We start from the raw sequence: 16,486 nt of genomic DNA on the forward strand, positions 1-16,486 counted from the left end.
TGTTAACATTTCACTGATTTAAAGAAATAATAGTAACCATGGCAACTAGAGAATGACACGGTGAGAAAATTCATCACCGTTTCCCGTCCCAGCCAGATAACCGTAGGAAAGCATTCTGTGCCGTTCTTTAGTATCCATCTCAAACTCAGTCCTTCTACACCAGCGTTCTTCAATGCAAGGCTTGAGGGCCAGTGGCTGGGCCCATTCAGACTCTGATTTTTCCCTCTCGCCTTAAAGAATGATATGGAGATGGTTCCCCGTGGTTATCCGTGGGGACAGGAACGGTGATGAATTTTCTAACCGTGTCATTCTCTACTAAATTCATATTCCACCAGCAGGAGATGGAACACCTGAAATAAACAAGGGTGCTAGCTTATACGGACCATTTTTTCCTTCTTAATAATAAAGAGAAAACATTTCAGTCTTGATGGGGTGATGCAGTTTTGCCTTGCTGTTTACTAATGACCTGGCAAAGGGATTAACCTATGCCATAAATCTTCTGTTCCACTTAATGCGAAAGATGGTAAATCAGTGATCCCTCCCCATCCAATCAACATGAGGAAATCATCTTTCATGCGCGCCAGCTTGTAGGTTAGTTGCATTGTATATTTTTTTAATATTCTGAATCCAAAGCGGCAGTTCTCCACGCCTAGTAGGTAGTGATAGTCCAGTTCAGGAGATAAGAAGATAGAAAAGTACCTACCTTACTTGCCTTTACAGAATACTGGCATAGCAGGGCAAATATATGTGTATATTTTAGGCGTGACCGCGTACATGAGCCATAGATCTGGTATAAATACTCACAGGGCTCCTTTTACAAAGGTGCGTTAGGGCCTTAACATGCTGAATAGCGTGCGCTAAATTGCTGCTCATGCTAGCCGCTACTGCCTCCTCTTGAGAAGGTGATAGTTTTTCAGTTAGCGCACGCTAATCCGGTGCGTGCGTTAAAAACGCTAGCGCACCTAACATAAGAACATAAGAATTGCTGCTGCTGGGTCAGACCAATGGTCCATCCTGCCCAGCAGTCTGCTCACGCGGCGGCCCCAAGGTCAAGACCAGTGCTCCAAATGAGTCCAGTCTCACCAGGTTAGCATGATCTTGTCCAACTTTGTCTTGAATCCCTGGAGGGTGTTTTCCCCTATAACAGCCTCCAGAAGAGCATTCCAGTTTTCCACCACTCTCTGGGTGAAGAAGGATTTCCTTATATTTGTACGGAATCTATCCCCTTTCTACTTTAGAGAGTGTCCTCTCGTTCTCCCTACCTTGGAGAGGGTGAACAGTCTGGCTTTCTCTACTAAGTCAGTATTTTGAATGTTTCGATCATGTCCCCTCGCAGTCTCCTCTTTTCAAGGGAGAAGTTTCTCTAATCTCTCGCTGTACGGCAACTCCTCCAGCCCCTTAATCATTTAGTCACCTCTTCTCTGGACCCTTTCGAGTAGTACCGTGTCCTTCTTCATGTATGGCGACCAGTGCTGGATGCAGTACTCCCGGTGAGGGCGCACCAGCGGCATGATAAACTTCTCGGATCTGTTCGTGATCCCCTTCTTTATCATTCCTAGCATTCTGTTCACCCTTTTCGCCGCCATAGCACATTGTGCAGATGGTTTCATGGACTTGTCAATCAGAACTCCCAAGTTCCTTTCCTGGGAGGTCTCTCCAAGTACTGCCCCGGACATCATGTATTCGTGCATGAGATTTTTGTTCCCGACATGCATCACTTTGCACTTATTCACATTGAACATCATTTGCCATGTCGATGCCCATTTCTCGAGCTTGATTATGTCACGTTGCAGATCTTCGCAATCCCTCTATGTCTTCACTACTCTGTATGACTTTGTATCGTCTGCAAATTTAATCAACTCGCTCGTCGTACCAATGTCCAGATCGTTTATAAAGATGTTGAAGAGCACAGGTTCAAGCACTGAGCCCTGCGGCATCCTGCTGGTGACACTCTTCCAGTCTGAGAATTGACCATTTACCCCCACTCTCTGTTTCCTATGCTCCAGCCAGTTGCGGTAGAGATTTATACCATGGCCTGTTGGCGCTAAATGATCCGATGCTCATAGGAATTCTATGACTGTCAGAGCATTTAGCACTCCAGGCCGCAGTAGTAACCTTTACTGCGGCTTATTAAAAAGCGGGGAGGGTGGGGGGATTTAATTGCTAAGAAACACACATGTAAATTAGAGAATTACCCCTTAATATGCTTTGCAGTGAAATATTTCCCTACTGATAGGTTCAAACAGCTTTTGTGCCCGCTAAATTGAAAACGCAGTGCAAAACAGAGTGAACACATCAAAGACGCCTTTATTTATACTAGAGGTTTACGGAAGAATTTTAGACTGGACGTCCAGTTCAGAATATGGATGCCCATTTCTCTTGTATTTTAAGATAGGGTCTGCTGACATACAACCTGTTCTGAAATACATGAGAAATGGATGTTCAAGCTCTGGTTATGTCCAGTATGAACCTCCATTTTACAAACTGAGATGTCCAAATTATGAATAGTGCAAAACAAAGGACATGAACATCTGTGTGGCAGTAGAGGGGGGTGGGCTGGGCTGGGTGGTCTGGCAGGGGGATGTCCGGCAGGAGGGACTGGACATCCCTCCTGCCAGCGATCTACAGGGGTGGGAAGGGTTCCGGCAGGAGGGATTGGGCATCCCTCCTGCCGAATCATTCGGGGGAGATGGGCGGCCGCAGCCAAGGCCACTAAATTTATCACAGCAAGGAGATTCCTTGCCGTGATAAGCTCAGCGGCAACCCGATTCTCTAACCAGTATGTGTAACATGGACATTGGTTAGAGAATCGGGTTCTTTTTTAGGCGGGCTTAAGCGCGATTCTGTATAGGATGCCCGTGTGCTCTGTGACCAGGTGTTCCTATACAGAATCCGGGCCCCAGTGCCTAAGTCTTATAGAGTTTATCTGAAAAGGGGACGTGGCCAGGGGCATTTTGAAAAGTTGCTTGTGGGCTTACAGAATTTGGCCTAAGCACGCCTAACTTGGATGCCAGCATTTACTCTTACCCCCTCTTTTACTAAAGTGCGCTATGTTTTTTAGCACACGCTAAACACACGCTAAATGCTAACGCGTCGCATGCTATCCTATGGACGTATTAGCAGTTAGCGCAGGCATTGATTTAGCGTGTGCTAAATGCGCACTAAAACGCATAGCGCGCCTTTGTAAAAGAGGCCCTTAATTTCAGCAGGTGTTAAGTCCAGTGCCCAAGTGCACACACCCTTTATAGAATAGAACTACTTTTTTTTTTTTTTTACACTGAAGTTTCAATGCCATTTATGGAATTTCCCCTAGAAAGCCTTTCTTTTTTTTTTTTTTTTAAATAATTCTTTATTCATTTTCAAAATTACAATAAGTGTTATATATGTTCAATCACATTAATAATAAATACATCACTTAAAAACTATCATTGGTATCTTACATAAACTCTTATCCCTCCCCCCTCCCCATCCCTACCTACCATATATTCCATTATCTTATATAATATGTAATATTAAAATATCCCCCTCCTTCCCAATTAAACTAATAAATTAAGGGAAACAATGCCAACTAATCCGCACAATATTTTGTAAATGGTCTCCACACATCCTGAAATTTCCTGAAATATCCCCTTTCTGAAATTATCCTCCATGTGTTTAAGGATTATGGAGCAAAAAGAAGGATCTGAACAAAAGCATTTGGAACTCATAACCATGTGAAGAAATGAAACTAGTCCTTTTTAGACTACTTAAAGGAGCTATCTTTTCAACCTGAGTTACAGACCTGAAATGCTTAATCTCCATTATGGCATCGGTAATTCTTTTTTGTGCGGCCTCTCTTCCGGATCCCCATTGCATTCTGTTTGCATTCTTTCCTAATCTTGGAATGATGGCGTTTGCTATTTTTAAGTGTTGAGTTTAATTTGTATTGTCTTGGCTTCACTGGAATTATGTAAACTATTTTGGTGTGATTTCTTATTCCGAATGGTGATCCACTATAAATAATAAATAGTCAAAGTCTGCTGTTACCTTTTGAATGGATAGCAGAGGTGAACTGCAGAGAAGAGGAGGGAAAAAATGAGGAGCATTCCATTAATAAAAAAAAGGGGCTTTAAAATCAGTGAATCATTTGCACTACAACAGCAGATAGGCCCAAATTCTCTAAATGGTGCAGTAAGTTAGGCGGCAATAGGTGCCCTGCTGCCATCTAATTTACCTCCCTTTTACCGTAGCATATTTTTTAGCACCGGCCATGGCGGTAACAGCTCCGACGCTCATAGTAAGCATTGGTGCTGTTACTGCCGCGGCCAGCACTAAAAACCATTCTACGCTTTTGTGAAAGGGGGGGTAATTGTTTTAATTGGTTTTTATCGGCACAGTAGTTGACCATGTCATTTAAAACCAACTAAAAAGTCATTTAATAAAATGTAGCTGCCCACAAGCGCCTACAAAAAGGACGCATACATCTACAGAGGTGCCTAACGACATCTAAGGTCAAAGTAGGTGTGGTTTATGCCGGAAGTGACCTTAGGCGCCTCTGTAGATTCGATTCTCGTCAAACATAGACACTGGTAATGTAGGCTTAGGGTCTATTTATGAAAAATTCTAAGATCAACCACAATAAAATTTAAAATGAAGTTTTAAGTATAGACTTTAAGGTTTAAACCTATATTATAAAATCAAAAATATTAAAAAATTAAAAAGAATAATAAATTAAGAGATTCTACAAGTTCCAGGTTTTTCTGGCCTATGATTGGAGCATGGAGTGGTAATACTACGCTGACAGTCTAGTCCATGATAGGACTTTGCGTAGGCTCCAATTCTGAGGCCTTTTCCTGGATTAATAATTTTTGCTTGTATTTCTCGCATTTAGTGGGATATAGCCTCTTGTATGAGTAATTATATTACCGGTGCCCATGTTAGACATAAGCCGTGATTCTCTTAATGGCGCCTTCACGTGACTGATATGTGGTTGGTGCTGTTTTTCGAGTCACCGTTGCTAGAATCCAGCCTATAGTGACTTTGAATGCAACAAACAGACTCAGCAAATTTGTTTTATTCTCTGTTATAATGAGGAAACCAGCCCATAGATTTAGGGTTACCAGGCATCTGGAAAAACCCAGATTTGTCCTCTTGTTAGAGTGATTTGTCCTCTGGTTTATAGTGAAGAATTTTATAAAGAAAAAAATGGTGGAAGATTGATGACTCTAGTGTGGAGATGGCATGATGAAGAGTGCCACATGGTGCCATCAATTCTGCTGTGGGGGGGTGGATTCTGGGTGTCCATTGATGGAGTGCTGGTCCATTCAGCAGTATTTGGTTGAGTGTGGAGTTTAAAGTGGGGAAAGATTTATTTATTGAATGGTGAGTCAGCTAATTGTGGTAGAGTGATTTTAATGCAGCATTACTTTCCATGCTCATTATTTGAGTAGACTGTGCTGATTTTTAGCTCTGGATTTGTGGTAAAAGACGACACGTGACCCTGCCCTGTTCCTCCCCCAGCCCAGCCCCACACAAACCTCATCTCTTCGGGCCAGGGCTGGAGTGCATCTGCGTATGCGTAGATGCACTCCAGCCCCAGCCCTGATCTCACCAGCTTTTCAAAACCGGGCAAAGTGCCCTGGTTTTGAAAAGCCGTCCAGACGCCCAGACATGTCGGGCTACAGTGCCAGAGGTTAGTCCCTTTTCATAAAATCTGGGATAGCTATGTAGCTGCTCTCTGTTATAGCTGTAAACCTGTGTGCTGTTGTCCTGTGGGTGTGGGTGGGAAGGGGGGGGAGCTCTGCGGGGTGGGCGGGGGGGCTTATTGGGCTAAAGTTTTATAATTTGCTTTTCAGTCTTTCTGAATGTTTGTATAAGGGGGGGAGAGAGGAATTTGAGGGAGGGACTGGATGGGTTGTTGGAAAAGTGATGCTGCTTTTGTTTGGACTGTATTCTGAAAATTTTCACTAAAAAAATAATTTTTTTTTTTTTTGGGGGGGGGGGGAATAAATAAATAAATAAAAGAGGACATGTCCGTGGAAATCCGGATGTCTGTTAACCCTATGCATATGTATGTTTAGTAGTGAGAATATCCTGATCAGTATTCAGCCCATGTCTGGGTACCGGTATGGAGAAGTTCCTGAAGGAAAAGGGGATTGAAGGTACAAATAGAGGGGTATTATACAGTACAAAATGCTTTAGAGTAATGGATAACTTACAGGTCATTGACCTGGGGGTCCGCCGTGGGAGTGGACTGCTGGGCTTGTGGTCTGACTCAGCAGAGGCGATGCTTATGTTCTTATGTTCTTATGACTGTCTGGGTGCCCAGAAGGACTTTTCAAAAACCCGGTAGTTTGTCTGGGTTTTGGAAAGCCCTGATCTCCCGGCCACGTCTGGAGGGTACCTCTGAGCATGCGCGGATGACATCACACGCATCCGCGCATGCTCGGAGACCCTCCAGACGTGACCTTGAAGTCGGAAAACAAAGATGAGGCTTTGCGGGGTGTTTGGCTAGAGACAGAATGGGGCATTGCTAGGGGCAGAATAATGCGGGGCCATGTGTGTGGGTTTCTCTGGACAAAAATATCTGTTAACCCTACATAGATTGATTTTACTAACTGTAGCTTTGGTTCACTTAGCAGCATTCTCCCTACCTAACTGAAGTCCATGCTTTGAAAGACTGTATTCACTGCTGCCTGACTTCTTAGATTACTGCATGGCACAGGAGCCCACCTAGGGATATCTTTCAGTTTATTTACCTCTAACATTTTCTCTTTCTCTGTGTTTGAAATGATTTGAGGTATGAAAGCTCACCCCGCCCCCCCTTTCCAGACCTCTTCTGTAACCGTTATGCCAAATATTTGCATGTGTGTGACAGTGTACTGCGGAATAATTTTGATACTCCTCTTTTTTTTCAGGTTTATGGAAAGGGGGCTAGAAGAAAAAACAGGTTTAAAGGGTCTGATGGCAGCACATCATCTGACACTACCTCTAATAGTTTTGTCCGACAGGTACGTTTTCAGTATTTGGTTTTTTTTTAGTGTTTGGTTAAATTTTATTGGCTTTTACACTGAAACATAGACTGGCAACAAAATGACCATAAGAGCGTACAGTGTTGAGAATGATAAGCCCTGTTCCTAAAAGGTCTGTGGTAGATAATGTATTTTAGTAAAGCAGAATGTGGTCTTTGAGGATGCTCATAGAGTATATTTCCTTTAGAATTGTTTTTTTTTTTTTAAGTTCGTGAAAGGTTTATTGAATTTCCAAATCATACAAAAAAGTATACACAAAATGCGCATAATAGATATAACATATTATCGGTCAATTAAGATCGTCATTATAATGCAGATGAGTTATTTCCTAATAGTACAACATCCAGTGATACAAAAAATAATAATAGCAAGCATAAATTATAATATAATAATAAATAATAATAATAGTGATAATAAAAAAATAATAATAATTTGACATTTGTACCTGTATACAAAATCATTTAGACACTTAACTGTGATGGTGGGCACTGTTTGATGGTTATCACACATATCTGTATTAACTGCTTTGACATCCAGGTTAGTCTACTGAATTCTCTGTCAAACTTATGGTTAGTATTATGATGCACTGATTGAAGTATGTTTGTGATATTACCATGTTACTTTACACACAAGGTTTCATTTCATCTTTTCATTGTCGTTTAGCTTAGTTTAGTTCCTTTAGAATTGTTGATGCTTTGCAACCAGTGAGACTATGACTCCATGTATAAGAAGACTTTGATCTGATCCGATTCTTGGTCGGTTTTAATTTCCACAGTTTGGTTTTGGTATTGTTTATTTCTGAAAGAGCGTTAACAGTACCATCATTGAGCTTTGTGGAAAATCATAAATGAATATGGTGCAGGAAAACTATGCCTTGGCAGACCATTATTAAATTTCACAGGTCTAAGCCAGCTGTATCCTGGTTCATCAGAAAATGAACATTTACCAGGCCATTGCAAGTTTGCCCATCTCTGCTATAGTATAATTATTATATATTTTACATTCTTGGTGATTTTTTATGCATGTAAAAATGATAATGAATTACTTTGTAAGATTATCTTGTTTCTTTAGGATCACAAAAATGCCTCACAGATTCCAGAATGTATTTCATTATGGACACAGATATTTCAAATTTGTACAGTAATAGAATCATGCACACAATCTGGAACTGATGTTAATGCTGACAGATCTACTATATACAACATTTTTTTTGTGAATTTTGTTTATTTGTAATGGTAGCCAAGTTACTGCATAGGAACAGTTAAAATTACTTTTTATATATAGCAGTATTATTTTAAAACACATTGACATACATTGCTCGAGTGTCAGTGGCATTTCTTTTTGCAGCGAAGAATAATGAACATCACACAATTAACAGCAGTTACATATTAAGCATAGTCATTTTGAAATACATTTGTCATAGCATCAGATGACAAATCTTGGATAACTGAACGGTATGTTCATTTGGGCAGCATTGGGTCAATACTCAAAACCTGTGGTGAGTGTTTTTTTTTTTTGTTTTTTTTTTTACTCTAGCTGTAGCACTTAGGACTCCTTTTACTAAGGTGTGCCATGTGTTTTAACGCACGCTATATAGCGCGCGCTAAATGCTAACATGCCCATAGACCTATAATGGGCACATTAGCATTTAGCACACGTGTATATTTAGTGCATGTTAAAATGCGTAGCACACATTAGTAAAAGGAGTCCTTACTTTGTACCAAGGTCCTTATTTACTGCAGTCTAGCATTCAGGTCAGCTTGGTAGAAAAAGAAACACTTCAACATGGCTGCTTCCACACTTAGAGTTACCAGACGTCTGGGAAAACCTGGACATGTCCTCTTGTTAGAGGACTGTCCAGGTACCTGGATGGACTTTCCAAAACTTGGCAGTTTGTATGGGTTTTGGAAAGCCCCGAGCTCTGGCCACATCTGGAGGGTCTTCAACACGCATGTGCGGATGACGTCATACACATCCGTGCATGCTGGAGGTTGGGAAAAAAGAGATGAGGCTTTTTAGGGGTGGGGCTGGAGGCGGAATGGAGAGGGGCTGGAGGCAGAAAAAGGTGGGGCCATGAGAGGGGTTTGTCCGTCGTCAAATATGGGAAACCTATCCATGCTGCACCTGGGGCAATGCTGAGCTGCATGTGAGAACTGAATCAGTGCTTCCACTTCAGCTTACAGAAGTAAATAGCCACCTTTCTCTTCCAAACATTTTGGAACAGAGAGTCTTCCTATTCAAGGCCTTGTTACCTGACTGAAGTAGACAAAGCAGTGTGGCTTGAATTTCCAGGCTGGCTGCTCTCCTCTGCCTTTCAGGGTTTAGGAGAAAGATGTTTTCCCTTCAAAGCCATGTCCCTCCAATATGGTTGGACTCACTAGCTACTCTATGAAAAATAATTAGAACATAAGAATAAACTTACTGGGTCAGGCCATGTGCCTAAGGCCCCGCCCATAGGAGGGGGCCTAAGGCAACTGGGCCAATTCCAGTTGGCCCAGGCACCTAAGGCCCCTCCTGTGGGCGGGGCTTGAACCACCTGGGCCAATCAGGCCCTAAGGCCCGCCATTCTTTGGGTGGCGGGCCTGCTGGCCGGCCAGGCTTAGATCCTGCCTGTCCAGCCAACTTTTTTTAAGGTAAGGGGGGGTGTCGGGGGTGGGGGTGGGGTGTCACGGGGTCAGCAGGGGGGTGTCGCAGGTCGGTGGGTGGGTGTGGTGGTTCTGGGGGCTGATCAGGGGTTCAGGTGGGCGGTCATGGGGGGGCTGTGTCAGTGCAGGAGGGCCTGGGATCCCTCCTGCCTGTATCTTAGTGGGGGTGGGCAGTGGGGTGGTTGTCGGAGCAGGAGGGGTTGGGCTCCCTCCTGCCCAGATTGTGTTGGGGGGGTCACCGGGCAAAAGGGGATGGGCTCCCTCCTGCTCCAGCCGATCGCGGGGCTGCATTGGGGCAGGAGGGGTTGAGCTCCCTCCTGCCCAATTTTTTCAGGGAGGGGGGGGGGTGATGGATCGCGGCAGGAGAGATTGGCTCTCTCTCCTGCTGTGATAGCAATCCCAGTGTTCGCAGTTGACGGCACTTCGGGATCATTATCGCAGCAGGTGAGATGAGCCATATCTCCTGCCACGATTGTTGCTGGGGGTGTGTGTGGGGTGCGGATTCTGTAACCAGTGTTCTTTTTGACAGACACTGGTTACAGAATCTAGCTTTTAGGTGAAGGACTGGCTGCTCCTTCGCCTAAAAGCTCTTGTGTTGGGCATTAGGGACTTAGGCTTTTATTTTTGGTTGATTATATGTTGTTAGTGTAGACGTAGTGGTGGTCTGGGCGTTTAAACAGCTGAACGTAGAGGCAGGCTATTACAAAAAAAACCTCCTTTTGGATGTTTTTTTTTTTGAGAATGGACATTTTCCCTTCTACTTTCAGGATTTTAGGGCCTAGGCCAAAAGGGGACTTAGATGTTTTTTGGTTTTTTTTTTATTATGCCCCTCCACGTGATGTACAAAATAATTACATCCACAATTTCAAGCAGAAACATTATAAAATGCAGTAAACAAATAAGTCAATCTTCCTCACAAAATTTCCTTAATACAAATTCTTTAAATCTAACACAAATAACCACAGAATTAGAGAAAGGCGTCCACAAACAATTGTGTTTTTAACAATTTCTTGAAAGACATACGATCTTTGCATAATCTCATTATACCTGGAATTGAATTCCAGAGATTCTTACTGGCTATTGATCAAATAGATATTCTAGATTTTACTTAGCGAATTCCATTTTCTGGGCTAGATGGACCATTGGTTTGATCCAGTAAGGCTATTCTTATGTTCTTATAAGGGAGTGTTCTGGTGATATAACTTATAGTATTGTATTCATTACATCCATGAGCAGGAGTCTTGTCTATGTTCCACTAATATTTGGCCTGTGTGTACAACTATCTGTAAAAATATATATTATGTAAGATGTGTACATATTTACAGAATAGCACTTAGGTGGAAATCTGGCATTTACACACATAATAGGCATGTATATGTTAATGCCTGTTTTAAAGAATAATCCCCCAAGTGCTGTCTGTATGACAGAGCATAATTGAAAAGTTTCACCGGGTTTGTAGAGGACTCAGGGGAGTCAAAATGGCCGAGGTTCTGCATTGCTCAGATATTTTTCTAAAGCCCAATGATTACAAACATTGCGGCAGGCCATATTTCTACCTTATTCATTATGATTACAGATGAATTTGTGATACAGACTGCAGACTCCCCTGCTTATACAGGAGAACTGAGATGTTATAAACATGCTCTTTCAAGTCTTAAATGTTGGCCTGATTCCTGTTACACTGTCTCCAGTTGCAAACATATCTATAAATAGGTCTGCGCTTTATTAACCTGCTTTCTTTTGAAAGTCTTTTCTGTCAGTATTGTATACAGTGTCAGAGGGTCATATGCGAATAGTAAAGCCCACACATTTTTTTTTTCAGGGTTTCCACATGACCAGGCACATCTTTCTAGTACTGTTTTTCATAATTCCTAGTCTGTGTATACTGTATGTACAATTGTATTATTGATTCTTTATCCTAGTTTACAGTTATTAGCTTTCTAGCTATATGAGCTTTATCATATTCCAAAACATTGACAATATAAGGCTGAGGGGTCAAACAGAAGGCCTGATGACTGCTTCTGACCCCAGCAGCCTCTTCTAGGGTCAGTGACGGGAGGCTAAAGAAGCAGGAATAGCAGAAATGGTGGCACTTCTCCTCCTACTGAGCAGATCCTTCCGGTGAGGAGGAGGAGTAGGACAGGTGGCAGTGTAGGCCTCAGACCATACGTTTTACTACAGCTAGGCCGCAGCGGTCATATTTAGGCACTGTTAGGTGCCCTAATTGCAGCCTCCTAGTGACACCTAAGTTTGGGAAATATGCCAAACCTACCCCCCCTTCCCCCCAGTTTTACAAAACCGTAGCACTGTTTTTAGGTTCGGCCACGGCAGTAACATCCCCAACACACACTATGGTTTTGTTAAAGGAAGGGGGGGGGATTTAATGCTTTAATTGGTTTAATTAGCGTGGTAATTTACCACGCCGATTTTAGGCAATCAAAAAAAAAGAAAAACTAAACTAAGCAATTTAAGAGTTCAGTGCCAAACTCTTAAGATACCTAGCGACGCTTAAGTGGAGGCACCGTCCAGTTCCTAGGAATGCCTAATGACACCTATGTTTAAAAGTAGAAACATAGAAAATGACAGCAGAAAAGGGCCATGGCCCACCAAGTCTGCCCACTCTAATGACCCACCCCCCTAATTTCTTCCATGAAGAGATCCCACATGCTTATCCCATTTTTTCTTAAAATCTGGCATGCTGCTGGCCTCGATTACCTGCAGTGGAAGATCATTCCAATGATCAACCACCCTTTCAGTGAAGAAATACTTCCTGGTGTCGCCATGAAGTTTCCCACCCCTGATTTTCAACGGATGCCCTCTTATTGCCGTGGGTCCTTTAAGAAAAAAGATATCTTCTTCCACCTCGATACAGCCCGTGACATATTTGAACGTCTCAATCATGTCTCCCCTCTCTCTGCGCTCCTCGAGTGAGTATAGCTGCAACTTACCCAGCCGTTCCTCATACAGGAGATCCTTGAGTCCTGAGACCATCAAGTAGGTATGGTTATGGATGGAGAATAGGCGTCGTTGACTTAGGCGTCATTAGGCATCCAACATAGTCACCGCCAAATTAGGCTGGTCTAATGGACTGGCGCCTGTGTCTAGGATGCCTAGCAATGCCTAAGTCTGCAGGCACCACTAGGCATGATTCTATAAATGGCGCCAATATTTTTGATTGACAGCCACACCGATCACCACCTGCAGGGTAGGCGCTGTTTGGCACCTTTCCTAGAATCTGGCCCTTCAAGTGTCAGAAGCATGCCATCCAATTCTTCCTTTCTCCCTCCCCCACCCCCCACCTTGCAGCAACAGTGCTTCAGGTCATGCCATTTTTCTCTGTCAGGCCAAAGTTCCATACTTAGAAATGCACAGCATTACAGGAACCTGTCTGGTTCAAAGTGGACCCTGAATGAGCAGCTAAAGAGAAGGACATGACTGACAGTGCTGCACTGCCATTGATCTCCTTTGTTTCCTAGTAAGTGAGATAGCATGTGGAGCACCCTTGGAGATTGGAGGGAGAGGAAAAGAAGGAAGAGAATTTGGGGAGTGGGGAGGGTAAGACAGTATGAATGGAGGGGACTGAAGTGATTGTGGATTATGCTGGGGGTGAAAGTAATTGACAATCGGAGGTGCTAGCTGGGGTGACTGAGAAGATTAAAAGATGCTGTAGGGCAGTGTCTCTCAAACTGTTTTAGCTCTGGCACACTACTGTAAATGGAAAAAATGTTTTTCACAGCACATTATAAATTAAATTCTATAATTGCAAAACCAACAAAAAATAAATTTGAGAGTTAGTTATTTAAAGTTTTTTCAGCTATGTGTGGGTAGTTGTAACAATGGTGAAACTAAAGTAGATAAAATAGAATTGCTAATCAATGCGATGGGTGTGCTTGTTTTTGAGTGCAAATTAGCTCAAAACAGGGCTCAGTAGTCAACAAGCAAACACAATTCATCATCCAACATCTGCAGTTGTTCTCTTTTTTTATTTTTTAATGAATTTCTGTCAGAGCTAAAACTACAAGTTTGCAAAGATAAGAAGATCCAAATGGTAACAAAGTCTTGATTGCTTTATTGCTTGAGTTAGCAAAACGGTTCATAGACAACCCCGCGAAAAACAAAGGCGCGCGCCGACAACTGAGCGCAAGACGGAGGCGCGCGCTGAAGAAAATTACAGTTTTTAGGGGCTCCGACGGGGGGTTTTGTTGGGGAGCCCCCCTAGTTTACTTAATAGATGTTGCGCCAGCGTTGTGGGGGGTTTGGGGGGTTGTAAGCCTCCACATTTTACTGTAAACTTATCTTTTTCCCTAAAAACAGGGAAAAAGTGAAGTTTTCAGTAAAATATGGGGGGTTACAACCCCCCACACGCCCCACAACGCCCCCCACAATGCGGCACGATCTCTATTAAGTAAAGTGGGGGGGTTCCCCCCATGCCACCCCCCTCCGTCGGAGCCATAAAAACAGTAATTTTCTTCGGTGCGCACCTCCGTGCTGCGCTCAATTGTCTGCGCGCACCTTTGTCCCGGCGCGCTTTTGACCTGACACCAGCAAAACTACTGCATAAAAAAATAAAACTAAAATTACTTGCCGTTAGTTTTCAAGGACCAATCACATCAAAGAATGATGCTTGTCTGGGCAGTTGTATCCTTATGCACGCAGACGCTCATAACATTAACAGACTCTTGCGTTCATGACCTACATGTCATCTGTTCTAGTGTATACTTAGGAAGGGAATTTTTAAAAATAAAGTAGAATTCTGGAATCTTTCATGGCACACTCGGAATCTCTTTAGAGCGCACCACTGTGCTGTGGCACACAGTTTGAGAGACACTGCTGTAGGGAAAGGATACAGGAATCGGTGATGCAGGAGAGTGATGGTGAAGGTATGAGTAAATGTGTTGGAGGAAGTATCAAATATATATAAAGGTGTCAGAGTGGATTGACCTTTTCTTTCTCTCTCCTGATCTCAGATCTCCTTTTATGATTCAGGTTCTCCTTACCTCTTTCCCCTGGGCCCTGATGGGACAGACCTTGGAAACCCCCCCAACCAGAAAAGAGGGGCATTACCCGGAGGGGGCTCAAGGATCCAGAACCAACCTAGAGGGTGAAATACTGAGATTAGAATAGATAAATTCCCAGCTGTGAATTAGAAATAACAAAGCAGAAGCAGAAGTATTTGGGCAAATGATTCAGTAAAATAAACCACTTTCAGAGTTTCTGTAATGGCACATTGGCTTTGTACTAGAGTGAGTTCAATAAATGAGTGCTTAAGAGGCATTGAAGGGACCAAAAGGAAAACCTCAGCACCAGATTAAGAACAAATTTCTTACCAGGCACCAAGCAGTAATCCCTGGCAACCTGAAACAGTCCAGTTCAAGGTCTCTAGTTTCCCATCCATTAATGATCAATCATCATAGCATTATGTGAAAGTGTTTGTATTAGCTCTGAGAGACAGAAATTCAGTAAGATCTCCACAGAATATTTTACATAGTATTACAAAAGTGTGATTTCCATAGGTACACTCAGAAAAATACATACATGAAACTGCCTCTCATTAATGAGTGATACCCTCTGGCACTACCTTTATGACAGAGGGCTAGATCAGTGTCTCTCAAACTTTCTCAAGCCGGGGCACACTAAAGGTAGTGGCCACAGCTTGAGAAACCCAGAAGTGCGTGGACGTCACCGTGATGACATCACACATATGCGTGACATCATCATGTCAATGCCCTTGCATGTGCAGAGGCCCTCCTGATGGGCCCTGAGATGCCAGTAGGGGGTGCCAGCAGGGAAGAGAGGCACTGGCACCAGCTGATTGCCTACAGCAGTTTTTCTCAACTACTACAAGCTAAGTAACTTCTAGGTCTAACAGATATCAACTGAGTACCCCAACCACAGACCTCCCTAGGCCCACTCAAGCTCTGCCCCAGATCCCATCCCCTTTACTAATTGTAATGCAATTTTTTTCCATTCATTTTTCATATACACACAATATACACAGCAGATATAAATTCTCAAAAAGGACACATTTCAATCACTATATTGAAAATAAAATCATTTTATCTAACGGCGATCCTCTGCCTTCCTTGGCCTCCCAACATGTTTCGTGTCCTGCTTTTTCAAGGGTCCTCCTATTAGCGCCAGCGTCAGCCACCCCACCAAAAGTTAAACTTTTGTTGCTACGTATGTTAAACTTTTTGAGCAGGGACTGTCTTCTCTATGTTTTGTAGTGCTATGTATGTCTACATATGTCTAGTAGTGCTACGTAAGTTAAACTTTTGGTGGGGTGGCTGATGCTGGCGCTAATGGGAGGACCCTTGAAAAAGCAGGACATGAAACATGTTAGGTCCAACCCTCCCAAACTGCGCTTAAAAAGCTGGAGTGTAGCACAAAGAAGCACTTCATTAAGATAAGTTCATGGTTAAAATGAAATTGGACATGTATTTTTCAAGATTTATTTATTATGCGAAGATAAAGTATTAAGCATTGAGAACTTTGGCGTTAATGAGCACTTCAAAGTGAATGGAGTAATAATAATAATGGTCTAGTACAGTGATGGCTAACCTTTTTGAGCCCGAGTGCCCAAACTGCCGCACAAAACCAAAGAATTTCCTCAAAGTGCCAGCACGTCAATTAAACCTTAATAACAAGATTTTAGTATCTAAAAACTCTTTATAAAGTTGCCTGAACTATGTAACATCATTTTTAAAGGTTGGAATCTTTGTATTGTCAGAGAATCAATTTGATTCACAATCCTTTGGTTTTCATTTCAATTTATTGGCAATTTATAATGTTTTAATGATTTCATTCATGGGCCGAATACACACATACTTT

The 16,486-nt window shown here is 42.7% G+C and overlaps 1 protein-coding gene across 3 annotated transcripts in view; it reads left to right on the forward strand.

Annotated features, from left to right (window-relative positions):
* Window positions 1-16,486, forward strand: part of CACNB2 (calcium voltage-gated channel auxiliary subunit beta 2) — a 508,378-nt gene that overhangs the window by 23,114 nt on the left and 468,778 nt on the right. For all 3 annotated transcript variants that reach the window (XM_033931292.1, XM_033931290.1, XM_033931294.1), the window contains exon 2: window positions 6,897-6,989. In XM_033931292.1, the coding sequence (XP_033787183.1) occupies window positions 6,897-6,989 (93 nt within the window). The remainder of the gene's footprint in view (window positions 1-6,896; window positions 6,990-16,486) is intronic.

The sequence above is a fragment of the Geotrypetes seraphini genome, chromosome 2 (genome assembly GCF_902459505.1).
Source record: "Geotrypetes seraphini chromosome 2, aGeoSer1.1, whole genome shotgun sequence".
Lineage (NCBI taxonomy): Eukaryota > Metazoa > Chordata > Amphibia > Gymnophiona > Dermophiidae > Geotrypetes > Geotrypetes seraphini.